Source organism: Aedes albopictus, chromosome 3, assembly GCF_035046485.1.
Source record: "Aedes albopictus strain Foshan chromosome 3, AalbF5, whole genome shotgun sequence".
NCBI lineage: Eukaryota > Metazoa > Arthropoda > Insecta > Diptera > Culicidae > Aedes > Aedes albopictus.
In genome coordinates this window covers 299,838,286-299,865,046 of record NC_085138.1, presented here as the reverse complement: position 1 = coordinate 299,865,046, position 26,761 = coordinate 299,838,286, and the positions used below count along the sequence as shown (strand labels likewise).

Genomic DNA, 26,761 nt, shown 5'->3' with positions numbered 1-26,761 from the left:
TGGCATTTGTTTTGCTATTCACACGGCTCGTTGCTGATTGTTTTGGTTCAATCAAGCTGCTATGTCGAATATATCGAGTTGTATGTAATACGAAGGAAATGTCTGTAGGGAAATTTATTGAGTAGCTATGGATTGCGCAAATTCTTCATTAGTGTTCTTTAATGCATGTACTGCAGATGAGTGCAGAAATGGATTAGTAACTGGTGAGCTCGTTTCATGTTTGTTATTTTCCGATTTAGATATGACCTTACCCAGGTAACCACTAAGCACTGTCGTAAGCGGTCTAATGGTCATTCAGCAGCTTCTCCGTGTCATTAGGCTCTGTATGTGATTTTCAAACGCTCACAGGCATTATAAATTGTAAGCACTAAAATAAGCCGTATATTAGTATATTACGCTGCACTGTAGTGCTTGCAAATCCAGAGCCTGTGAGCCGAATTAGAAGCCTGACAGTGCTGTTAAAAGGCTTGGCGTACATGACGTTTATATCAATCAGAGCTGATTTGAAGCAAAACAAAACTGAACCGTCAGAGAACAATGAAATATCATCGGAACTTTTGTACGATAGATTGGGTGTTGGATGATTATCGTCATCTCGCCACTATAAACAACAAATTAATGTACAGCTGCTTCCTCGATCATCTATTACGAATGCATCAGATATTTACCTGTGCAGCTGTAATCGGTTTACCCGAACTTTTACCTACAGATGAATACCAAAAGTAGTCGACGAGCCGCATTTTGATTCCTCCTGTTATAAAACCTCGTCAACCTTCCAAACTTCCCTAGCTGCATCTCCCGCAGAACCGCCATCCATAAAACCATTTCCCCGACCATTTCATACATTTCGTATGCGGCCACTTTGTGCCCGATTCCACATCCGACCATCGGATCATTCTAAACATTTCGGTTCGGAACATCAATGCTGTCCCAACTTGTTGCCTCCTTTTCCTCAAATACGGTACTGAGCTAACCGATCTCACGCTGCATCAATGGATCAGATGGAAAACGTGACGAAATAAACTTGAAAACAGCAAGCCCGAAGATTATCAGTTCGAATCTGGATCAGCAGGCCGTAAAAATCTAAGAAAAAAAAAGACTTCGATGGAAAGGCATCCGGAGCAAAACATAAAGAAGATAAATAACTTTTTTTTTTCTTTTTCCTTAACCCACTTTTGACAGCTCTTTCACCAGAGACTCGGTACGCAGATTGAAGCTGGCCGTATATCAGCCGAATATTTCGCCAAAAGTGGCTTTTTAGTAGATCTATTATAGGATGTAGTTCTGAAAAGCTCTGTTGGCACTGTTCTTCATATGAATATAGAACCAACTTGGTGCCAATTTTTACGGCTTAGTGGTTACTTGGGTACTGCCGAATATACTTTTCGTGATTTAAAAAAAAGACACTACACCGTCTTCAGCCAGAGGCTTGTTGCGCCCTTTTCGGATGTTACGCTAGGCGCATACGCGAATCCACCCCTGAGAGAAACAACATAAATACATTGTACCTTTGACAGTTGTAGTTGCGCTGAGACAGATAATAAAAAAAACACGTTGTAACTGTACGCGATCGTGGCACGTTTTTATTTGCTCCGGATTTTCCCGTATTTTCCCCTAGTCTGGTTCCGCCGGTCGATTGTCCGCCCACAGGTTATGGGCACCAGCTAGTCCGCGGTAGTGGAAATCGGTTCGGTTACGCGAAAAAGTTACGGTACGGTTCGTTTTCGGTCGGTCGTTTGTGGCGTCGAGCAGCGGCCGGCAGATTCTCGCAAGAAGCAAAATGGCGGATTCCCAGAGATTTGCCTTGCAGAAATTAAACAACCACAACTATCAATCGTGGCGGTTTAAAATGGAGATGCTCCTGATCCGAGAGGAGACTTGGCATGTGATCTCCCAGCCCCCGGTGAACCCAGTAACGGATGCGTGGTCGAAAGCGGATGCCAAAGCTCGGGCGACAATCGGGCTCTGCATCGAGGACGACCAGACCAGCATGGTGCGGAATTGTGCGACGGCGAAGGAGGCTTGGGACGCCTTGAAAAATTACCACGACAAGGGGTCGGAGGTATACCTCTTGAAAAAGTTGACGCACCTGGAGCTGAAGGAGAGCGACGATATGGAGCACCACTTGCAATCGTTTTCGGATCTGGTGCAACGGATCGCGGATGTCGGCGACCCAATCCCGGAAAAACTACAAGTGGCAATGCTGTTGTGTTCCTTGTCAGACTCCTACGACTACCTGGCGACGGCGTTGGAACAGCGGCCACGGAATGAGTTGACGATTCAACTGGTCAAGTCGAAGCTGTTGGCGGAGGCAGAAAAACGCCGGGAGCGCAGTGGAGGAAGCACTTCGAGTAGCGGACATGCGTTGCGAGTGGACCACCGTCGTCGCCGCGGAGGCGGCAAATCCACCGGTGCTGGAAGTAAACCAACAGAGACGCGCTCGTGCTTCCAGTGTAAACAGCCGGGACACTTGAAGAAAGATTGTCCAAATGTTGCAGCTGCCGAATCAGCATCGAAGCCGACGAAGAAGAAACCGGATGAACCGAAAGCCAAGCAAGCGCAAGCAGTTTCCGAGGGACCGCTGGCGTGGATGGTGGGACAAGCTGAGCCATCGAGTTGGTTCATCGATAGTGGCGCTTCTCGGCATATGACGGGGAACCGAAAGTTTTTCACCGAACTGGACAAGACCGGAGGGACGAGCGTGATGTTGGCCGACGGCGAGCGGGCCGAAGTGGCCGGAACCGGCCACGGAACCATCGTTGGCGTGAACGATTGTGGTGATGCGGTCTCCATCGAGCTGAGCGAGGTGCTGTATGTCCCGAGTCTTACCAGTGGACTGGTTTCGGTGAGTATCCTTGCCAAGAAAAACTTTGACGTTGTGTTCAGTGGGGATCGATGCGAGATTCGAAAGCGCAACGGGGGAGTATGTGCGGTAGGCGAACGGCACGGTAGCCTTTATCGACTGTGCGTTCCGGAACAAGCGATGATTAGTGTCCAGACGGCGCACACGTCTCATTGCCTACATACGTGGCACCGGCGGCTAGGGCACCGAGATCCGGACGTGGTTCGAGCGATCCACACAGGTAAGCAGGCAGACGGGATGAAGCTAGTGGACTGCGGTGTGCGTACCGTGTGCCAATGTTGCCTGGAGGGGAAAATGGCACGCGCGCCCTTTCCGAAGAGTGTGGATAGAGGTTCGAAGGAGAAGTTGGACATCGTACACGCCGACCTCAGTGGCCCGATGACACGCACGCCGAGCGGAAATCAGTACTTCCTTTGTTTGGTTGATGACCATACACGGATGGCGTTCGTGTACCTTCTGAGGAAGAAGTCGGAGGCCGCAGCGAAGATTAAGGACTTCATCAGCTTCTGTCGGACGCAGATTGGAAAAACACCCAAGGTGCTGCAGTCAGACGGCGGCGGAGAATTCATCGGTAAGGATTTGCAGAACTACTTGCGGGCAGAAGGCATAGTGAGTCAATTCAGCGCGCCCTACTCACCACAGCAGAATGGTGTTGTAGAGAGGCGAAACCGGTATTTGAAGGAGATGGCGCTCTGTATGCTGTTAGAGGCGAAGCTGGACCAAAAGTATTGGGGTGAGGCGATTCTGACCGCAACCTACATCCAGAATCGAGTACCATCCAGATCCGTCGGAATGAGCCCATATGAGAAGTGGTATGGAAAACTTCCGTCGTATGAGCACTTCCGAATTTTTGGCTGTGACGCGTGGGTGCGCATTCCAGCTGAGACGCGTAGGAAGATGGAGCCCAAGGCACGTAAGTTGGTGTTCGTAGGCTACTCCAACGAGCACAAGGCCTATCGGCTGTTGGATACGGCCTCGGGACGGATCACCATCAGTCGCGATGTGAAGTTCCTCGAAGACTGGCGAATGGACAGTGAACGGGTAACCGAGCAGGAGCTGGAAGCAACAGAATCGATCGTCGAGTTGGAGCCACTGCCAGTTCCGGTAGCGCCTGCAGTTGATCCGGAAGAAGCTGACGAAGAAGAAGAGCTAAACGGATATGAATCAGCTGAGGAACTGTACTACGATGAAGAGAATGTTCCTGTTCCGGAGGATGGAACCCGGCGAGAGGTTGCACATCGCTCCACGAGAGGTGTACTACCAGCGCGGTTCAGTGACTATTTCGTTGGCATGGCAATGGTGGATGACGAGCCAACTTCGTACGAGCAAGCGATCAGTTGTGCGGAGAAAGACGAGTGGCAAGCAGCCATGGATGCCGAGTACGATTCATTGGTGTCGAATGATACTTGGGAGCTTGTGGACCCACCGCCTGCTACGAACATCGTCGGAAGCAAGTGGGTGTACAAACGGAAACTGGATGCAGACGGGAAGGTTGAACGGATGAAGGCGAGACTCGTGGCGCAAGGCTGCAGCCAGCGATTCGGGTCTGACTTTGAAGAAGTGTTTGCTCCAGTGGCGATGTGCTCTACCTTCCGAGTGTCGTTGACAGTCGCGGGCCATCGGCGGATGTTCATAAAACACCTGGATATAAAATCCGCGTACCTGTACGGCAAGCTGGACGAGGTGGTGTATATGCGCCAACCGCCGGGGTACGCGTCGCCCGGAAATGAGAAGAAAGTGTGCAGATTAAAGCGGAGCATTTACGGCTTGAAGCAAGCCGCACGTGTGTGGCACAGGACGCTCACGGACATCTTGAAACAGCTGGGATTCGAGCAGTGTAGTTCCGATTCGTGCCTGTACCGGAAGCGTGATGCGAAGAATGGGTGGATGTTTCTGCTCGTCTACGTGGACGATTTGCTGCTGGTTTGCGCACAGGAGGAGGAAATTGAGTACGTCGAGCAGGCTTTGCAGGAGCGACTGCAGATAACAAGGCTTGGAGATATCAGGAGTTTCCTAGGTATTCGTGTACGGAAGAACGAGGATGGATTCTTCGTGATTTCCCAAAGTGCCTACACCAAACGAGTAGTGACCCGATTTGGCCTGGAGAACTCAAAGGGGTCCAAGTATCCCATGGACCCGGGGTACTACAAAGTGACTGAGAATAGCCCGAAACTGGAGAACAACGAAGAGTACCACAAGTTAATCGGTTGCCTGCTGTACCTGTCCGTCCATAGCCGTCCGGACATCGCAGCGGCGGTTGGAATCCTAAGCCGGAAAGTCAGTTGCCCGTCGGTGACCGACTGGACCGAGGCGCGACGGATTGTTCGCTATTTGATCAATACGATTGACTACGGATTGACGCTTGGGAGGAGAGATTGTGATCTACTGCTGTCAGCATACTCCGATGCCGATTGGGCGGGGGATAGTAGTGATCGCAAGTCGTGTACCGGCTACATGTTTAGTCTTGGAGGAGCAACAGTGACTTGGGTCAGCCGGAAGCAGAGTTGTGTGGCCATGTCGACCATGGAGGCCGAATATGTAGCCCTCTCAGAGGCTACGCAAGAGGCTGTTTGGCTACGCCGCTTACTGACGGAGCTGAACGAGATCCAACGACAACCGACAATCATCTTTGAAGACAACAGGAGCTGCCTGGATTTCGTTGCGTTGGACCAGCAGAAAAAGAGGTCTAAACATATAGACACGCGGTTCCACTACACCAGGAGCCGCTGCACATCTGGTGACATCGAGCTGCAGTATTGTGCTTCGGAGAGCATGATTGCGGATATCTTGACCAAGCCGCTTGGGTCAACCAAGGTCAAGAAGTTCGCAACCGCGATGGGATTGGCAACCCTGCCGATCAAGGACGAGGAGAGAAAGAGTTGAATTCGCGAGGAGGAGTGTTGCGCCCTTTTCGGATGTTACGCTAGGCGCATACGCGAATCCACCCCTGAGAGAAACAACATAAATACATTGTACCTTTGACAGTTGTAGTTGCGCTGAGACAGATAATAAAAAAAAACACGTTGTAACTGTACGCGATCGTGGCACGTTTTTATTTGCTCCGGATTTTCCCGTATTTTCCCCTAGTCTGGTTCCGCCGGTCGATTGTCCGCCCACAAGGCTGCACAGACTGAACATTACAAACACGAGACAACGGACAACACACATAACACCCAGTGGCCCAATGGAGAGTTTTTCGTTTGACGAAAAGTTTTCCCCGACTGGAGCGGGAATCGAACCCGCACTCCGAGGCTTACGAAACGCCTAGACGACTGACGCCGCTAACCGCTCGGCCACGAAGCCCACATTTTGCATTAGTTTCTTTTATTTAACAAATATTAAAGCAATAAACAGCATGACCATGTTGAGGGTAACGAATGCGATTCTCGATCGGTCCAGTAACTTTTCGTATTGGAACTGGAGCACAGAACTAGACTTCCTTGAGAATCGTCATAAAACCTAATCTCTTTTATTTTGGTTTTGGTTGGTTGTAAAAACCTCTTCTAGGCTACATGGCTAAAAAAATGTTACTTGGGCAGCGTTCCTTCCTGTAGCCTTTGGTGGTATCGCAGCGGTAAACGCGGGCGTTTATATAACAAAGGTTGGTACAATATAGACTGTTTCAGAAATTATAAATACATTTTGTGTATCAAATAAAATCAACTGTTCTAATGATGTTTACCAACTTCTTTCATAATATAGCATATTATAAGCTTTTCTGAACACATTTGAGGGGGTTAGAAGCAAAGGGGTGTAAGTGACAAAAAACTCATGAAATGAGGTTTGAAGTTTTCCACCAATTTTTCATCCCATACAAAATGTATGGAGTTACAAAATCGACTATATTTCCTCCGATTTATTGTATTTTTTCTAATTATCGTAAAAACAAACGTAAAAAAGTTCCTGAAAGCTTGAAATCTGAAGAATTTTTTGATACGCTCAGCTCAAAATCGACAAAATGGTCACTTACACCCTTTTGCATCTGGGCCCCTCATTTAATTTAAACTAATTTATTTTTTCAGGTCATTCGATCCTTCATATGGCAAAGCTTGCCATACCATAAAATCGAATGCAGTAAACAGTAATTAAGACAATCGTTTGCTCAACGTTTGTTGCTACTGGTTTTGTTGAGATATTTGAAAAAAAAAAATGCATTGAGAAGGCCCGTAATGATGGTTCTTCTGCTATTCTGCTGCTGCTGCTATTATCTGGTATTATCAACGCATCCCCTGGCTTTCGCCCATCTGCGTTGTCTTTTCACTAGGCAATACGTCTACCAATTGATGTTTATGGGCTTGCCGGACCAAGTCATGTAGCTAAGCCAAACACCCCACCTACAACTGTTAGGTAGGCACCATTGTCCCGCCCACTGGTCTTTTACAGCTAGTTGTAGGTGCATGTGTGCGTGTAAGTATTGGTGTATGTGTGTTAGTGTTGGTGTATTGTAGGCGCCAACTCGTTCTAATCCACTCTGATTGCTAACACCGTATTGAACCATTACCCTTAAATCTGGCAATCTATGAAATAGAATGAGTTAAGCGCCTGTACATAATAGTCAATTAATCAAACAAGGAAAATTAGTATTAAAGCGAAGATACAATGAAGCAACGCCCCGAACCTCGAGAGCACAAACTCCAAGAACCAAATGACAGGCTGCGCGAACAGTCGATCGACTGGCCACCACCAGTGAATAACCAATCGAGCAAACCCTCCAGCACAAACCGCCACCAGCTCTCCCGTCCTGCGCCCAACAAATCCGAGGCACAGTCCAGCCATAGTTTCACCCTAAAACCAAAATGTAGATTGCAGAGCACAATACTTCCCAAGTAACCACTCAGCTCGGACCGCAAATCACGCACAAAACGTCACAAATAAGACAAACACTACCCCGCTCGTACAACCGAAACCGATCTAGGGTATAGAGAAGGGTCTCTTTCCACTCCAACCCAGACTCAACTGCACCCACAGGGTAGCGTACCCCACACACACTGCACTCATGCATCCATCACGACCCGAGCCGCACGGTCACCTGGGTTGCTTCTATCTGCATGACCTCACCCAACCCGTAACGCAGAGTTTAAATCCCTCTCTTGCATTACAAAGCAGTCCCTCTTCCCAAAATTTGTGCGTGGTATAAATGAGTTTATAAAGTTGAAGAAATCGTCACCAACACAACCGCCAACAATGAGCACTCAATGATGTCGGCCTTATCAACGACGACCCCCTCAGTCCCAAAACCAATAATCCCACACTACCCAAGTAACCACCCTGCTGAAGCCGTACACGGAGAAATCAAATTACCTAATTTTTGGGTCGATTTTACTCAAAGCTGAGTATATCGAATAAACTAGTTACCCAAAATTAGGTTGTTTTCCCTCTTTCCCTCACCGATGTTGTCAAAAACAAACAGAGATGCATCTACCCAACGGGGGTCCTTGAGCCCAATAAGCCAATTTTGGGTAAATGCAGGTTTACTCAAATTTGGGTTGAATGAGGGGGGGTCTTGGGTTGAATTTACCTACTCTTAAGTAAATGTTTTTGCTAGAGGTGAAGGCAATTTACCTAGTGTGAGTTTAATCGATTTACTCAAATTTGGCTTATTGGGCCGAACTATGGGATTGCGTCAAAAGAACTCAATTTTGGGTAGTTTGGCGGTTCCGTGTATGCACCGCACGCACAAAGCACACACACACCGACACGCACCACCCCACACAAACCACCAAGGCCGAACAAAAGCGAAAAGCGGTGCCACCACTGCTGAATCACGACTCTTTCAGTATAATTCAGCAATCGTAGATCCATTCCCCGACCCTACTCAACCCTAATGGTCCATAGTAATGCCTGTCAATATATGCGCCTCACACATGCGACCCCTACACCCTAACAGTATGATCACTTGGGTATCCCTGGGTTTTTGACATGATGGTCAGGGATCACAGCCATCAAAACGTTCCACACTTTATCAGGGCTTACGACCTGTAGACATGATGATTTCTCAATAGTTTCAAGCTCTTTCGGACCTTCCGCTATGGGAGACCATCATGGCTAGCGGTGTTAAGGCCCGTAATGATGGTTCTTGATCAAATATTCCAGTAAAATTTACTCTTACCAAGCGAGAAACATCTTTTCTTATCGATACAGTAGTTTTTATTGTGTTTGGGAATTAAATACCTATTGTATTGTAAGTTTTTTTCCGTTTCCACTATGCTACATTTTTTGTGCAACTTCAAATTTTAATCATCTAGTTTACAGAGCCCTATTTTTTGAACTTTTACATTTTTTGTTGATGTTCATCAACAAAGTTAGTATTATTTATTGGGCGGACTACTTTCGGACAATAAAAATACCGGAATTTAACTTAATAAAACCGCGAACATTTATTGTTAACTTTCTCTTATTGAGTCCAATTTACTAATGACGAAAGAACAGCGCTTGGCGCGCAAGCAAAGGAAAATAACATTGGGCGATACAAATAAAGATATCGATTCAAGGGGCAGATCACTCTTTGCATATGCATTTGATTTGCATCTGATGTATGAAAATGCATTTTTATGTTTTTTCATCAACTTAGCATTGAAATACTCGAATGTCAATCCAAAAGTTTTCAAAACATAAAAACTCCGTTGTGATGGATAGTATCATAGGATCTATATTTGGCAATTAATTTTTTTTACAGTTTAAACAGAAAGTTTGGATCGAAATCGTGAGTATAGTGCTATTAACTAGGTCGGCTAAAATCTAATCGCGAAAATCTTTTCAGGAGTAGTTTTGGCTTCGGATGGAAACGACCGTTCAACTGGTTTACCCACAACAGACGTCCAGGGAGGGTCTGGCTGCGGCAACTTCCTCAGAGAATCTACAGTTAAACTGGGGAACCATATATAGAATGAGAAGCAATACTGAACAAAAAAATAAAAAATAGTAAAATAGAATCTTTCAATATTAAGTGAACATCAGGCTGGTTCTTCACGCAGTGAGGAAATATTGTTTTATTGCTTCGGAAAAGTCAATGTCACTGCGGCAGTTTGCTTGCCAGTCAATTGGCCTTTGATAATTAGAATTCTTTATCTAAACTAGCATACATGCCGAGCACACGATGAAGGAATAAAATATGCCCCATATCTCTTCAATGAGGTACAGATACAGGTGGCGCAGATAAACATTGCAAACCACTGGTTGTCTCTTTTGTTCTCCCGCTGATCAAATGCAACTCAATTAGTGACGTCACTAATTGAGTTGCATTTGATCAGCGGGAGAACAAAAGAGACAATCAGTGGTTTGCAATGTTTATCTGCGCCACCTGTATCTGTACCTCATTGATATCTCTTCTCCCTCGAGGAACCGGCCGGGCTAAACAAATCCGGAGGTTTTTGCCTGGGTGTTTGATTCAATTTTCGCATTGCTGTCAGTACATTAGGGAGCGTCCATAAATTACGTCACGCAAAAATTGTCCATTTTCAACCCCCCTCTCCCGTATGTCACACTTTTTGTATGAGACCTCTAAAATTGGGACGTCACACTTTGCTGAACCCCCCCCCCCCTCCCCCCTCAAAGCGTAACGTAATTTATGGACGTTCCCTTACCGTCCTGCCTCCTGCCAATAGTATTATCGAGGGCATAAAGGATATTATCAGATCTTCGGATGGCAAAAGTAAATTGTATCGAAGTCAGTTAGAACTATTTGAAACTTGTTAAACTTGTTGATCGAAACTGACAACTGCCCAGGCAACTGTCAACAGTCAATCATAGTAGTAAGCCATGGGTTGACAATTTATAAATTAAAGAATGAATGCATTCAAATGCATTTGAATGCAAGCAATGTTGATGATGCATCAGATGTTCAAAGAGTGATCCACCCCTTGTATCGATTACACACTAATATGAAATTGTGTACTTTATCACCCCTGCTCAATTTCAGATCGTTGAGAGGTTCAGCTCCTCCCGAAGTCGACAAAATGGCCCACCAGGTAGAGATTTCATCATGATGTCTGCCACTTGTCGCTCTGATGGAATGTACTCCAGTCGAATACGCCCCTGCTGAATCAAGCTTCGGATGTAGTGCAGCTTCACGTCAACATGTTTCAGCCTGCCGTGGTCCTTCGGATCATTCACAACTCTTATGGTTGACTGGTTATCTTCAAAATACGTTACGGGGGCACTCAGCTTGTAACCAATTTCCTCCAACAACCGAATCAGCCATACTCCCTCGCAGACCGCTGTACTGAGTGCGACCAACTCAGCTTCTGTCGATGACAATGACACAGTTTGCTGTTTTCGAGTAAGCCAAGTTGTTACGCATCCAAAGACTCTGAATACATAACCTGTCACCGAACGTCTGTCGATGATGCTGTTCGCCCAATCCGCATCGCAGTAAGCCGCTATTACTTCCGCCTTGTCATCTCCTCTGTACTCTAGTCCTAGGTCCACAGTGCCCTTGATGTACCGAAGAAGACGTTTGAGATGCGTCCAGTGTTCCTCAGTCGGACAACTTTGGAACTGACTGTAATAGTTTACCGATGCACAAAGATCCGGCCGAGTTGTCAAGGTCACGTACATCAAACACCCTATTAACTCTCTGTATGGCTTCGATGTACGCTTCGACTCATCTCCTTTTTCAAGTTTCAGACGACACTCCATTGGTACTTTAGTCGGTTTGCAGTCGGACATGTTAAAGCGGTTCAACAAGCCCTCAAGGTACCGTCGCTGGCTGATGCGCATGACTCGTTTCTCCATATCCCTTTCGATGCACATCCCAAGAAAACTGGTAACTTCGCCGATGTCGGTCATATCGAATTCTCTCGACAGACAGCCCTTGACAATCTTTATCTCCTTCTGGTTATGTCCGATGATCAGAATGTCATCCACGTATAGGATCAGGTAGACCCTCTTGTCCTTCTCGCCTCGCCAATACAGGCATTGGTCGCTGGTGCTCCGCTTGAAACCGAGTCTGGCAATGAATCGGTGGAACCGATCATTCCAAGCCTTAGACGCCTGCTTTAGGCCGTACAGCGACTTATGCAGCCGACATACCAGGTCCTGTCCTTCCACGAAACCTTCAGGTTGTGACATGTAGATCTCCTCACTCAGGTCACCGTTGAGAAAGGCCGTCCGAACGTCCATCTGGTGTACAAACATCCGTTCCTGGTTTGCCACAGCCAGCATGGTACGCAGCGTATCCAATTTTACAACCGGTGAGTAGGTTTCCGTGTAATCAAATCCGAAACGTTGGCTAAAACCTCTCGCGACAAGCCGGGCTTTGTAACGGTCTGGATTTCCACCTTCGCTTGGCTTCACCCGGAACACCCACTTACACGAAATCGGCACCCGACCCTTCGGTAGTTTCTCCAATGTCCAGGTTTGGTTTCGCCGCAAGGAATCCATTTCGTCCTGTATTGCTGCTTGCCACTTCGGCCAATCCGCCCTCTTCTTCAATTCCGCGATACTGTCTGGAAGATTCTCCACATATTCCATTGCGCCCAAAGCAACTCCCGCAAAAGTCATATCATAGTCCTTTGCCCACACTGGTGGCTTTCTCACTCGAACCGATGACGTTGCACTGATCGTCTCACCACCACTTGCTTCTTCAACAGTCTCATCTTCCAGAGTATCGTCACAAGAATCGAAAATTTCGGACACTTCACGTTCAGGCACTTCTTGTTCTTCATGTTCTTCTTCATGTTCTATTTCCTGTTCTTCTTCATATTCTTTTTCGTCTTTATCGGATTCCCCACCGTTTTCAATGTCAGTAATTGGGGGGCCGACCACACTTTCACTCCACTTATTGTCTTTCTTTTCATTTGCACTCACTTTCGAAGCTTCGTCGATAATCACATCTCGAACAGTCACAATTTTCCGCTCCTCGGGCTTCCACACTCGATAACCGTTCGTTCCATATCCCACGAAGACTCCTTTCCAACTTTTCTCATCAAGTTTTCGTCGCTTCTCTTTTGGAATGTGGCAGTAGGCCATGGATCCAAACACTCGCAATTTTGACACATCAGGTTTTCTCCCTTCGAACATTTCGTACGGTGTCAGCTTCTGGCCGATGGCGCTAGCCGGACTCCTATTGGCCAGGAACGCCGCGGTCTGCACCGCTTCGCCCCAGAACTCCCGACTGATTCCGGAATCGAAGACCATCGATCGAGCCTTCTCGACCAGTGTTCGATTCATCCGTTCACTGGTGCCGTTCTGCTCCGGACAATAAGGTACCGTAAACTCCATCTTGATACCCTTCTGCTAACAAAAAGACCGCATCTGGTTGCAGGTATATTCCCCGCCGTTGTCAGAACGGAAGCGAGAAATTTTCACCCCAAACTTCGCAGTCATTTGCGCTTCGTACTCCTGAAAACGCTGAACCACCTCGTCCTTCGAATGGAGTAGATAAACCACCGTGAACCTGGACCAGTCGTCGATGAAGGTGACGAAATATTTCTGGCCATTCCATCCTGCCGGTGTCACTGGCCCGCAGACATCAGAATGTACGAGCTCCAGTACCCGACTCGAACGCCGCTCCTCTTGCAGCGTGAACGGATTCCTCGTTTGTTTAGCTGCTACACACGCCTCACAAACAATCGTCGATTTCTCACCTCCATTCTCTTTCAGGCCCTTCACCATTCCGTTCTTGATGAGACACGACAAATTGCGCTCCCCAAGATGCCCATAACGACGATGCCACAACTCTGTTGCTTTATTTATTTGCCCGGAGAAATACAAGGAACTGCACTCACCTTTTGCTGCGTAGAAGTTGAGCTCGTAGAGCTTATCACGCCGTTGCCCGGTGGCCACCACCTTTGAGCCTCGCTGAATTTCTACACTACCATCCTCGAACACCACTCTCATACCTGCAGCTTCGATTTTGCTGATGGAAAACAGGTTGCAACGGGCTTCCGGGATGAAAACCGCTCCTGCCACCGTCGCTTCGATGGTTTTTCCACCAACCACCGCCAGTACCGGAACATCACCAGCAAACTTTGCAGTTACCCACTCTCCACTCTTCGCGACAGCGATTCGCATCGGCCGCTCCAACGGAACAAGTTTTGAAAACAGCCGCTTGTCGTTGCAAATATGCTCCGTGGCCCCGGAGTCGATGAACCACTGGATCTTGTTTTGCTTGCTTGGCATCTGGTCACTCGTCAGGAACATTACACCGTCGTCGTCATCCTTTTCTGCCACATGCGCCTTCCCGGAATACTTCTTCTCGGCCTTCTTCTTGTCGGGACACTCCGATAGCTTGTGGCCTTCCTTCTGGCAACCGAAACACGTAAAGGGTTTCTTCTGCTTCGGTAGCTTCCGCGACGCACCTCGTGGCCCACCTCCGGAAAAAGCTGCTTCACTTTTCACGCTACCGCTACTGCTGACCAAAGTACTCTTCCGTTTAATTTCCTCGTCGAGCAGCCGGCACTTGACGAAGTCCATCGTAAGCTGCTCCTCCGGCTGCGACTCGATGGAGGTCACCACCGCATCGTACTCGGAACCCAGCGATAACAGCAATCGGCAAACGACATCTATGTCATCCATCTGACCGCCGGCGTTGCGATACATACGGATCAGACGATCGAATCTGACAAAATGATCCTGCAGCGAGCCCTCCGTGTATCTTAGCTCGTGCATTTGTCGATTCAAATGAAGCCGTTTCGCCACGCTCTTCCTCTCGAAAATCCTCACCAACGCGTCCCACATTTGTTTGGGAGTTTCACGACCTTGAAGGTGCTCCAGCTGATCGTCGTGGATGCGGGCCACCAGCATCGATTTGCATTTTCGGTTCTGCTTCTGGCGCTTTTCCAAAGCCTTCGCTTTCTGGAGTTTCACTTCCGCCGAGTCGCCCGGTTCGACCTTGAGTCCCGCCACATCATCCAGTTCCGTCTCGATGCAGTCCACCAACTCATGCTCTTCCAGCAAGGTGAGCATCCGGAACTTCCATGCGGCGAAATTCGTACCATCAAATATGGCGACGCGAAGAGTCTCCTCCCGATCGTGGCTTTCCATTTTCACGCACTTTTACGACCGAAAAACACTGAACTTTACCGATCCGCGATCCGAAAACGTTGCTGTGCCCATAACCTATTGGGCGGACTACTTTCGGACAATAAAAATACCGGAATTTAACTTAATAAAACCGCGAACATTTATTGTTAACTTTCTCTTATTGAGTCCAATTTACTAATGACGAAAGAACAGCGCTTGGCGCGCAAGCAAAGGAAAATAACATTGGGCGATACAAATAAAGATATCGATTACACACTAATATGAAATTGTGTACTTTATCATTATTTGCTTCGTTAGTATGTTCACTATACTGCCCCACTCGCATAACAGTCCCATGTTTGCTGGGTTTCCTATTCATATGGGACTGTTATGCGAGTGGGGGCAGTATAAGAGCTAGAAGAAACTTTTTTGGATATTGTGCTCAAATTGCAATGGCAGTCAATCGTTGGTGTATTTATAATTTTTGAAAAAGTCTCCCCTCTACCACCCTGAATGCTAGGACGTGACCGGCGCCTTCATTGTATCGTTAAAGAGAATCTCTGAAGTTTGCACAGTAAGAATGATTATGGTCGCTCCCAGTCAGCTAAATATTTAGTTGATTAATTATGCAACTGTAAGTGCTGTTTGCAGTTCAGAAAGAATTTCTCAGCCTATCTTGATGCCAAGGATGGGAACACTCATTTGCAAAGAGCTACACTCACTTGCTATTTTCTCAGCTCAGAAGCGTGCAATCAAGTAACGATGTATGGACGACTTTTGCTTTGTAATTTGGTCTAAAAGTTTGCCAAATAGAGTAAGGGTCGCACACGCATACCAAAGTCGTAACAGAGCTGTGAAAGCGACTCTCCACCAGGGATTGGCGGCATACAATGTGCGATGCGAAAAAAGCGTGTGCTTCACACAATCTCAAGTGCTTGTCTCCCGTTTTGCCGAGAGACAGAGACGTATGAGTGAGAGCTTTCGTAATTGTGTGAGAGACAAATCGCATCTCTAGCTCTACGGCGCAGGGAGTAATGCACGGTGCTTGGGACTGTGCTTGTCACCAAACAGAAAAAAAATCACTTAATAAATTAATTGAAGTTGTTAAATTTGTCAAGAGTTGACAAGTGATGGGTCGTTTGATTAGAAATTTTCCAAATCATGCGTAGTATCAAGCCAAGTGCAATGCACGGAGACAAGCACCGAGAGAGTGCATACGACAGAGCGTGAGAGACAGAAGAGCTCCAGCGCGCGGCAAAGTAAGCGAGCAACACACAACCGATTGCACGTACTCGTCTCCTTCTGGTTTGTTGTGCTGTCTCGTAGCAGCGTGTGCGGCACGCAAAGAGTTTTGAGTCGCACCCTATCCCTGCTCTCCACGAGGTGAGTGTAATTTACATTCACCTCGTGGAGAGTTGCCTTCGCAGCTCCCTCGCCACTTTGGTATGCGTGTGCGGCTCCTACTCTATTCGGCAAACTTTTAGGCCACGTCACAAGGCAAAAGTCGTCCATACATCGTTACTTGATTGCATGCTTCTGAGCTAGCAAGTGAGTGTAACTCTTTGCAAGTGAGTGTTCCCATCCCATCCCTGCTTGATGCATGAGAAATTCCTTGCCTGAATCGCCCAAGAAACCGTTTTTCTTCGATCGTAGTACTAAGTTGCGAAGAAGTGATGATTCAAATGACAGCTAGGGGTATTAGGGGCATAATGGACACCCTAAGCAAATGAGTACGTTAGGCCTGTATAACAGAGAAAAACTTAACATATTATCAGTTGGCTTACAACCTTAACTTATTTCCTACGTATTTCAAATATTTACAGCTTGTAGAATGTCTTTATTGTGAAGAAATAATGAATTGTAAACCGTGTGTTTTTGAGGGCTGGCAGGAAAGGTACGGGGCGAAATGGACACCCATCGGGGCATAATGGACACCCCTGCATATTTTATGCTAATTCTTTGTTTACACCAACAAATTAAGTAATTTGCTTACGGAGATCAATACCACAGATATAATACTCCATTTTAGACGAGTTTACATAACATCAAAGTTAAATAATTAAACTTTAGGCTTAAATAATCGGATTGATTTTTTCCAAAAAATTTTAACGCCTAACAGTATGCAATGCGCGTACATCCATTCATAATTGCCAGTGTTCATTTTGCCCCGAATTGACTACAACATTGAAATTGCTTTTTTAAGTAAGTTTTGATCAAAAATAAAATACTTTATCCATTGCTAAATCTCCGTATACATGTAGATAAGGTATCAATTCTTTTGTTTTTATGGTGGACACACTCCAACACTCGTAATACCTTATTTGCTGCTGCTTCGAAATTATAAGAATTTCACCATATGAAAAACATATTTCAATTTCAATGATATTTTGGTTATTTTGGAGCAATATAAATGGTACTTTTGAAAAATAGAAGCATGACTAGTTCCTTTACACTTTTGCATTGAAAGTTTTACATAGAAGTCAACGGTTTCGGCAAAAACAGGGGTGTCCATTTCGCCCCGGGTGTCCATTATGCCCCTAATCCCCCTACTGTAGACAATTTCTACCAGAAGTCGATCAAGAAGTTTCTTGGGCGATTTCTTTTGAACTTGAAACTAGGCTATAGGCAGGCATATTAGTTTACTTGAAAAGGGATGCTAGTCTGATGGTGATGGGATGGGATGATATGACAAACGAGGTCAACCTGAAATGGTTTCCTAATTCATACGATGCACATGCCCTTTCGGGATAAGCTAAAGAGTTATTTCAACCGAAAACTTTTTTCTGACAGCTGTGACGGGAATCGAACCCGTACTCCTTAGCACAATGCGATTAAATGCTTGGTGGCACTAGCCGCGCGGCCAGGAAGCCACAGGCTTTGGAAACCTTCTAAATGGGCTTGCCGTAGATTGCAGCGAGCTCGTAGTTAATTTTTCATCGCCATACACTGTTCTCCTGCACGACGCCAAAAATCCTCCATAGCACGCGTCGCCTAAAAACTCCGAGTTCATGGTACATCTGTCGTTGTAGTAGAGGACCACCGGTCTTATTAGTCTCCTTTACATACTTACCTTACTGGTCAGACTAAAGCCTGGGTGACCTCTGCTGTACGTAGAGGTACGTAGGAGTCGCCTCCAGTCTTCTCGGTCCATGGCTGATTGTCTCCAGTTCCGCACTCTGCGTAGGGTCCGCAGATCGTCCTGCACTTGGTCGACCCACCTAGCTCGCTTCGCTCCATGTCTTCTTGTACCGGTCGGATGACTCTCGAGAACCATTTTAGTCTGGTTGCTATCCGACATCCCGATGACGTGACCCGCCCACTGTAACCTCCTGGCAATTTTCGCGGTGTGAATGATAGTTGGTTCTCTCAGCAGCTGATACAGTTCGTGCTTCATTCGCCTTCTCCATGTCCCATTTTCCATCTGCACTCCGCCGTAGGTGGTACGCAACACCTTCCGCTCGAAAACTTCAAGGACGCGTTGGTCCTCTGCACGTAGGGTCCATATTTCGTGCCCATAGAGGACGACCGGTCTAATCAGCGTTTTGTAGATAGTTAACTTTGTGTTACGGCGAACTTTATTTGATCGTAAAGTTCCACGGAGTCCGAAGTGAGCACGATTTCCTGCACCTCTGAATTTCTCTGCTGGTGTCGTTGTCGGCGCTCACCAGTGAGCCCAAGTAAGGACTGTTCATTAAAGAAAGTGGACATCTGTTTACCAATAGTTTAGAGTTAAAACTAAACAAAAAAATGTGAATTTTTGCTCAGTGTGTAAAATCATTGTTCACTTCGGCAACACACTCAAAGAAAACGGAAAAAGTAAGAAATTTCGAACGATAGGTCGTATTAGCTTTGCGACTAGCAGATTAATTCTGCACAAATGGTGTTCCAAAAAGCTGTCGTTTCGAGAATTGGCTTAATAATACACTTCCGGGACCGCAATTTTTTAACGCTAAGCAGGGGACAGATGTGCCGGATGATGTAGGGTACATCAGAACTGAAAAATTTGGGAAAAAGTTTTTGGTGTGGCAAGCCGATTGTTCATGTGGCTTAAAGAGTTCTTCGTATTTCACAACGGGAACAAGCAACGGTGAAAATAACAGAAAGGAATGCATCAAAAAACGACTTCTACCCATCTACCGAAAACATACGGATCCTTTTTTGTTTTAGACGGATCTGGCATCCGCATATTACGCTTCTTCTACACTAGAGATGCTCAAGACAGAAAAAGTTGATTTTGACGAAAAATGGCAAAATCCACAAAACTTCCCTGAACAGCGTCATGTGGAAAGATACCGGACAATAATTTAGCAGCATCTCAAGAAAGATGGAAGAGAAGCAAGCTCTGTTGATTGCTTCAAAAAAATTTGGTCTGCGGCACAACGAAAAGTTACCGAGAAAGTTGTGCAGAATCTTATGGGAGTCCGAGCGTTCTTCCGAAAAGCGAAGTGAATTCGGCCACATGTATGTTAATTGTCATTTATAAAAAATAAACTTATGAATTTGTTCGAAAATACATATTTACTATTGAAAAACAGGTGTCCACTTTCTTTAATGAACAGTCCTTACACAAATTCTTCAACCGCCTCGATTTCATCACCGTCGATATAAATTCGGGGTGGCGGGCGCGGTGATTTCTCCCTGCATGAGCCCGTTGCCATCATGTACCGTCAGTGTACCAGTAGCCGCTCATGACCCAATAGCCGCTCACTGTTGCAAAAATCAAGTTTTCACGCATAAATACCCTCTTTTCGTCGTTGATATTCTTGGACAATATAAATTAAATGAGAGCAAAGCCATTTTATGCAATATTTACCAAATAACATAAATTTTAAAAACAAAACAGTAGAATTTTTTGAGCGGCTATTGGATCCAAAAAAGCTGTAGGAAATTTTATGTGTTCCAATAACCGCTCACGCAAAAAAATGCGTGAAAATTGTAAAAACTGTCGATTTTAGTACACAGTGTATTCAATCACTATTATACACTCCCGTTGAACAGGAAAAATAATTGTAAAAACATAAGAGTTGCAAAAATTATTCACTTTTCCGCAAAAGTCTTTTTAAAAGATGGCATACATTTGTCCGTGAGCGGAATTAGGACCACTTTGGTCTCACACAAATTGTAAAAAAATCATACTTTTATGAAAAGTTCTACATAAGTCTTGTTTTGTATCTGATTGTACTTAGATTAAACTAACTGTAAATGCAATAACATTACAAATTGGCTGACCAGTCATTTAACAGATGATGTTTTTCTGGAAAACTGGCCTTAGATGAGCGGAATCTGGTACCCTGATGGTACTTTGTCTTTGACGCATTAATGACTAATCCGATTCGACTGGCTTCACTCTTTAGTCGTATGTACGTTTCCGCCATCGTCTCAAATTTACGAGCAATAATATCAATATCATCGGCGAAACCAAGCAGCTGAACGGACTTTGTGAAAATCGTCCCACTCGTGTTTATCCCCGCTCTTCTTATTACACCCTCCAAAGCAATGTTGAACAGCAAGCACGAAAGACCATCATCTTGCCGTAACCCTCTGCGAGATTCGAAGGGACTCGAGAGTGTCCCTGATACTCGAACTACGCACATCACTCGATCCATCGTCGCCTTGATCAACCGTATCAGTTTATCCGGGAATCCGTATTCGTGCATAATCTGCCATAGCTGTTCTCGATCGATTGTATCATACGCCGATTTGAAATCGATGAACAAGTGATGTGTGGGCACGTTGTATTCGCGGCATTTCTGCAACAACTGGCGGATGGCGAACATCTGGTCCGTTGTAGCACGTTCATCCATAAATCCAGCCTGGCATTGTCCCACGAACTCTCTTGCAATCGGTGATAGACGGCGGCATAAAATTTGAGAGAGTATCTTGTAGGCATGGATCAGCAGTGTAATCGTGCGATAGTTCCCGCAATCCAACTTGTCGCCATTTTTGTAGATGGGACACACGATACCTACTATCCATTCCTACGGTAATACTTCCTCCTTCCAAATCTTTATAATGAGCCAGCGTAGCGCTCCAGTGCTTCTCCACCGTATCTTAGAAGCTCACTTGGTAGTTGATCTGCTCCAGCGGCTTTGTTGGTTTTCAACCGGCCAATATCCTTCTCTTGGAGGTTAGGAGCTGGAAATCTCCTAGATCTGTTACCACGCCATCTCGGTGCTTGCAACGTCCCGATTGAGGTGCTCTTCGTAATGCTGCCGCCACCTGTAGACCACCTTACCCTCGCTTGTGAATTGTGAATATTCCTGTGATTATCTCGACACATGTCGGCTTGTGGCACGAAGCCTCTGCGCGAGCGGTTCAGCTTATCGTAGAACTTCCGTGTGTCCGTAGCGAGGTACAGCTCTTCGATCGCATTGCGATCTCGTTCTTTCTGCTGGCGCTTCTTCCTCCGGAAGACTAAGTTCTGCCTGATTCGCGCCTGTCTATAACGTGCCTCATTCGGTGTTGCATTTTTATCGTTTTTCAACTGTTCACATTCGCCGTCGTACCACCGTACCAGTCATTTCTGTGATTCGAAGTCGCGAAGTCTACTGCGCGTAGACTTGAGCCACTTCTACGTCACGCAGCCAATCGATGTTGAGCCGCGGCGTAACACGGATGAGCGACTGGTAGTGAACCGAATCTACATATATTCGCACTGCGGTATGTGCGGACATTGGTTATATCCGAGAAGATTTTACCATCGATTAGAACGTGGTCAAATTGTTTTTTTGTTTGTTTGATAATCGGGTGATATCCAAGTGGCTTTATGGATATCTTTGCGGGGGAATGAATTCCACGGGAGGCTGCAAATTTTACGCATCGCTGGCCGTAATCATTCGATCCGGCGTGCAGGCTGTTTTTCCCGATTACCGGTCTGTGCATTTCCTCCCTACCTGCGCGTTCATGTCGCCGACAACGATTTTCACTTCACGCGGCGAGCAACCATTGTACATATATGCTTGCTCTAACTGCGCGTAGAGCGCTTATGTTGATTATGCTGTAGTTGAAGAAACGGCCATTAACTCTCAACACGCACCATATCCAATTATGTATTAGGTCATCAAACACTATTTCCATGAGCTTCTTATCATCTAATTCCAGAATATCCTTCCAACATGCCGATCGTTAACATATTGAAGCGTGCGTCGAGCTACATTATGGGTAGTGATGATGATGGCGAAGAAGGCAACGAACTCGTTTATGAAGATAACGAAGTTCTGTTCTGTAAGAACAACATTTGCGTCCATCCTCCAGCCGTCGTTCGCCAGGAGTCTGACATTCTTCATTACCCTGGATATTTAACTGTTACTACCAAAACCTTTATTGATCAGTATAATAATGCCAAAAGACCGACACTTTTTCTGACCTGGATTCCCAATTCCACCTTGCGAAAATGTCCTTCAACTGTAGAGAATTGCGGGTTCTTTCGAACGAGCAGTTTATGTGAGAACAAACTGAAGCAACATCAACAACTGCAATCACAGAAAGACACTCAGCTACAAAAACCTGAAACAGTTCAGCAACAACCAGAAAAATCTGATAATAATCCTTTCACAACTACAATAAAAATCGCCAACACAAATCCATTTCTCGAACCGTACAATGAAACTTTGGCGCATACTTCAAGTGATACCAAGTCTATGAACTGTTCGGATTACTCCGAAACCATCAGTATTAGTTCGAACTCAGACAAGGCCAGTCTCTGTAACAGCAACGAATACAGCCGTGAGGATGTACACGATGACGACGAAGACGAAGGAATCATTACCTCGGAGACGCATACCAGCGTTGTGGAAGAGACGGCCGAAGAGCAGGAATTGAAAACCGAACTTCAACCATTGATAGAGTCAGAAGAATCGAAAACAACCAACGTCGTGAAGGTACTGGCCTCGCAAGCCTCGGTCACCTCGGTGAACATAACGATCGCGAGCCCACACATACAGAACGTAGACATTTCGCCACCGGAATCGGCCATGCCCCACAACGAGCGGTTCATGCGCTCCCTATCGATATCTTCGAACGATGAAAACAACCCCAACTGGATGTCCCCGGAGTTGTTGGCGTACAAGCACAATCTGGCCTTTCCGGAGAGTGCATCGGCTTCACCGATCGTGAGCCGAAAGGCGCCGGTGAAGTGTAGAAGGTATGCTAATGATAAACCAAACATTTGAACAACACGTACTCACTCATTACTTCCTCCTTTCAGATTTTCCGTTGACCTGAGCCAGATGCGTGCTCTCCGTTTGTTCTTCAACGATGAAAACTGTACATCCGGACAGTTGGTGATCGCATCAAGAGAGTCCCAGTACAAGATCCTCCACTTCCACCACGGTGGGTTGGATCACCTAGCACAAGTCCTGCACCAGTGGCACTGCCTTTTGCACAACATCAAGCTGGCCCCGGGCCAGGATGAACCGAACCTTCCGTATCGACAGTTCATGGTGTGTCGACCGGAAGTACGAAAAGCCGAGCTGCACCCCGAGGAAGGCAAGGTCAACAAGATCACCACAGACTACTTCTACGGAACGCTGCTGAACGAGAAAGGTCAGATTGAGGACGATCTGCAGTTACGGAAGTGCGTATTCTTCGGTGGACTGGAGAAGAGTCTACGCAAAACGGTCTGGCCTTTCCTGTTGCACTGCTACAGTACCAATTCGACATTTGAGGATCGGGCTGCGTTGGCGGAGATTCGACGCCAGGAGTATGAGGAAATCACCAGACGACGATTGTACTCGATGTCGCCGGAAGCACAGGCTCAGTTCTGGCGCACGGTGCAGTGCGTTATCGAAAAGGACGTAGTTCGAACAGACCGTGGAAATCCCTTCTTTGCCGGCGATGATAATCCCAATATCGATACCATGAAGAATATCCTGCTGAATTATGCTTTCTACAATCCCGGAATGTCGTAAGTGTGCATTGGTTCGAATTTATTCTAGATTCATTATCACTATATCAATTGTCTCTTCAGGTATACCCAGGGAATGAGCGATCTATTGGCTCCCGTTCTGTGCGAGATTAAAAATGAATCGGAGACCTTCTGGTGCTTCGTGGGACTTATGCAACGAGCTATCTTTGTTTGCACACCTACTGACAACGACATCGATCGGAATTTGGTAAGTTTCATGAATAATTGTCGCAAAATAACCTGCCCACCACTTTCTTGAAGCATTAGCTATCTTCAGGATGCGTGGTTCGCCGTACATACCATCACAAATCATCCTTAGCAAGGTTCTGCCGGGTGCTATGCTGCAGCATGACCGCTCTACCAGTGGCACTCTCAAAACCTTTCTACACTGCCTGTTTGAGCCGTTTAGCACAAAACAATTATTTCTTATTACTGCATCTTGTATGCATAAAACCTTTGCATATCGTTCCAATCCACGATTTCCACGCAATCACATGCTCTTCATGCAGCGGTAGATTTGTTTCTCTTCAGCTTTTGTTATCTGTACCGTTCTCCATTCAACTGGCTCCTTCCTGGTGTAATTCTTCTCGTACTAGTTTGTCATTCCGTTGCAACCACTCATGTTTTCCTTCACGTTTTGGGCCTTTAGGCACCATAGGATGGTCAAAAAGTTGAAGTTTTTTTTTCACCCACTCAGAAAATTTAAATCTTTAATCCTAGTCGTGCTGGCACGTTTAGCGTGCAAGATTAAAGAATCGGATGTCACTCGGAGGGCTGGCCGCAACAGCAGGAGCGGGAAGCCAGCAAGCGGATTTGGCTGGAGCAGCACCGTTGGCGATGGATTCATGACTCTGCGACAGCTGCGATGGCGAAGCACTACACTATTTACGTGGGTGGCCATCAAGGCGGAGGAACATTCGGAGCGTACGCTCGCAACCATTTGCCTGAACATCGATCCAACATTCTACAGTCCTATCCAGAATGCTGCAACGGTCAAGAAAGCATGGGCCAGTTAGCATGCTGCATCCCAGGACAGCGGGAGTTTGGGCCAGTGTTGGTAAACTCACACTGAAAGCTCACTCGTGAACCGTTTCCATCGTTGCTTTAATTAGTCTAGTCAGCTTTCCAGGAAAGTCGTTTTCGTCCATGATTTTCCATGGACTGTCGCAAACCGCTTCAAAGTCGATGAACACTAGGTGATGCGTTGGGACCTCGTATTCACGGCATTTCTGAAGGGTTTGTCGTACGGTGAAGAACTGGTCCGTTGTCGTTTTAAGTGACAGACAACGGAAGATCATCTGGGATAGCACTTTGTAGGCAGCATTCAAAATAGTGATCGCTCTGCAGTTCTCACATTCCAAATGATCGCCTTTCTTGTGTATGGGACAGATAACCCCTTCCTTTTGCCTGGGCCCGTGGCGTAGTGGTCCACACGTTCGCTTCATAAGCGGATGGTCATGGGTTCGATCTCAGCCCTGGTACTTTGTACATTGCTCTTCCCCCCCGAGAGCGGCTGGACCTGATCCTCTTTTGAACTCTCATAGCTCTAATGGACCCGGATAATTGGATATCGGCGAAATGTCAACTCATAATGGACCTTCAGTTGGACTGGTATAAGGAACAGCAGCCACACATCAACACCCTCGTGCTCATCATTCTACCATGGACAGGGTAGGAAAGTGACAGCAGCACATAGGCTGCCATGGCAGTTAGATATAGTAAAATTAGAATAGAATACATTTGGGCGCTGCACATAAGTGTAAATGCAGTTGTCAATTGGAATCGCTCAAGTAGTACCCTAGTGGACAAAAGAGCTGTTAATTAGGTTAAGTGCGGTTAAGAATAAAAAAAAACCCTTCCTTCCTCTCCTCCGGTAGCGGTCTCCCAGATCCTGACTATCAACCGGTGCAGACAGGTGGCCAACTTTTCTTGGTCCATCTTGATGAGTTCAGCTGCGATACTATCCTTACCAGCTGCTTTGTCGGTTTTGAACTGGTGAACGGCATCCTTAACTTCCCTCAGCGTGTGAGTTGGCTCATTTCCATACGTTAACTGCGTTGACGTATTTGTTCTTTCCGTTATCATGGTCTCCCGTCCACGTCCGTCCGTCAAGAGGGCTCCGTCCTTATCCCTGCATATTTCGGCTCGCGGCACGAAGCCGTTGCGGGATGCGTTGAGCTTTTCGTAGAACTTCCGTGTATCATGGAAACGGCACAGCAGTTCCATTTCCTCGTACTCCGCTTCTTCAAGGCGGCGCTTTTTCCCCCGAAAGAGGCGGGCTGCTGCTTCCGCTTGTTTGTAACGTTCCACGTTCTGCCGGGTTCCTTATACCGTCCGTGCTGCGTTCTTCTCCCCCAAATCGCTCGTCGAACCATTCGTTTACTCGACTTCTTTCCACGTATCCGATGGTGCTCTCGGCTGCTTCTACTGTTCTCCAGCAGTCCTACAAAGAGGCCACATCGAGCTCGCTCTAGATTGTACCATGGCGGTCGCGACGCCGGTACCGTACATTATTGATGACGAAAAGTTTTGGGCGCAGTTTGACCATCACCAGATAGTGGTCGGAGTCTATGTTAGCGCCACGATAGATCCTGATGTCGATAATGTCGGAGAAGTTCCGTCCGTCAATCAGAACGTGGTCGAATTGCGATTCCGTCTGCTGTGGTGATCTCCAGGTGTTAGGATAAGTGAGGCTGTGTTGGAAAAAGGTGCTATGTATGGCTATGTTTTTGCAAGCGGCGAAATCAATGAGTTGTTGGCCGTTTTTGTTCGTCAGCTATTGGATGCTAAACTTTTCAATTGTCGGTCTGAATTCCTCCTCCTGCCCTTTCTGAGCGTTTAGGTCACCTTACAGGTTGGACTTGATTATCCGGAGTCGGGTTCTCATGCTTTTCAAACATATATCTGAGAAACGGAATGCTCTATCAAGCTGAAATTTTGTCTTTTCTCAAGCCAATTATGCTGAAGTTGAAGAATCGGCCCTTGATCCTCAACCTGCACATTCTTTCGTCGATCGGCCACCAACCGAT

The 26,761-nt window shown here is 46.5% G+C and overlaps 1 protein-coding gene across 1 annotated transcript in view; it reads left to right on the top strand.

Annotated features, from left to right (window-relative positions):
• The window catches only part of LOC109410096 (TBC1 domain family member 16), a 36,900-nt gene that overhangs the window by 1,137 nt on the left and 9,002 nt on the right, over positions 1 to 26,761 (top strand). Inside the window, exons 2-4 of the mRNA XM_019683631.3 lie at positions 21,929 to 22,970; positions 23,034 to 23,732; positions 23,796 to 23,940. Coding sequence (XP_019539176.3) covers positions 21,943 to 22,970; positions 23,034 to 23,732; positions 23,796 to 23,940 — 1,872 coding nt within the window. The 5' untranslated portion in view covers positions 21,929 to 21,942. The remainder of the gene's footprint in view (positions 1 to 21,928; positions 22,971 to 23,033; positions 23,733 to 23,795; positions 23,941 to 26,761) is intronic.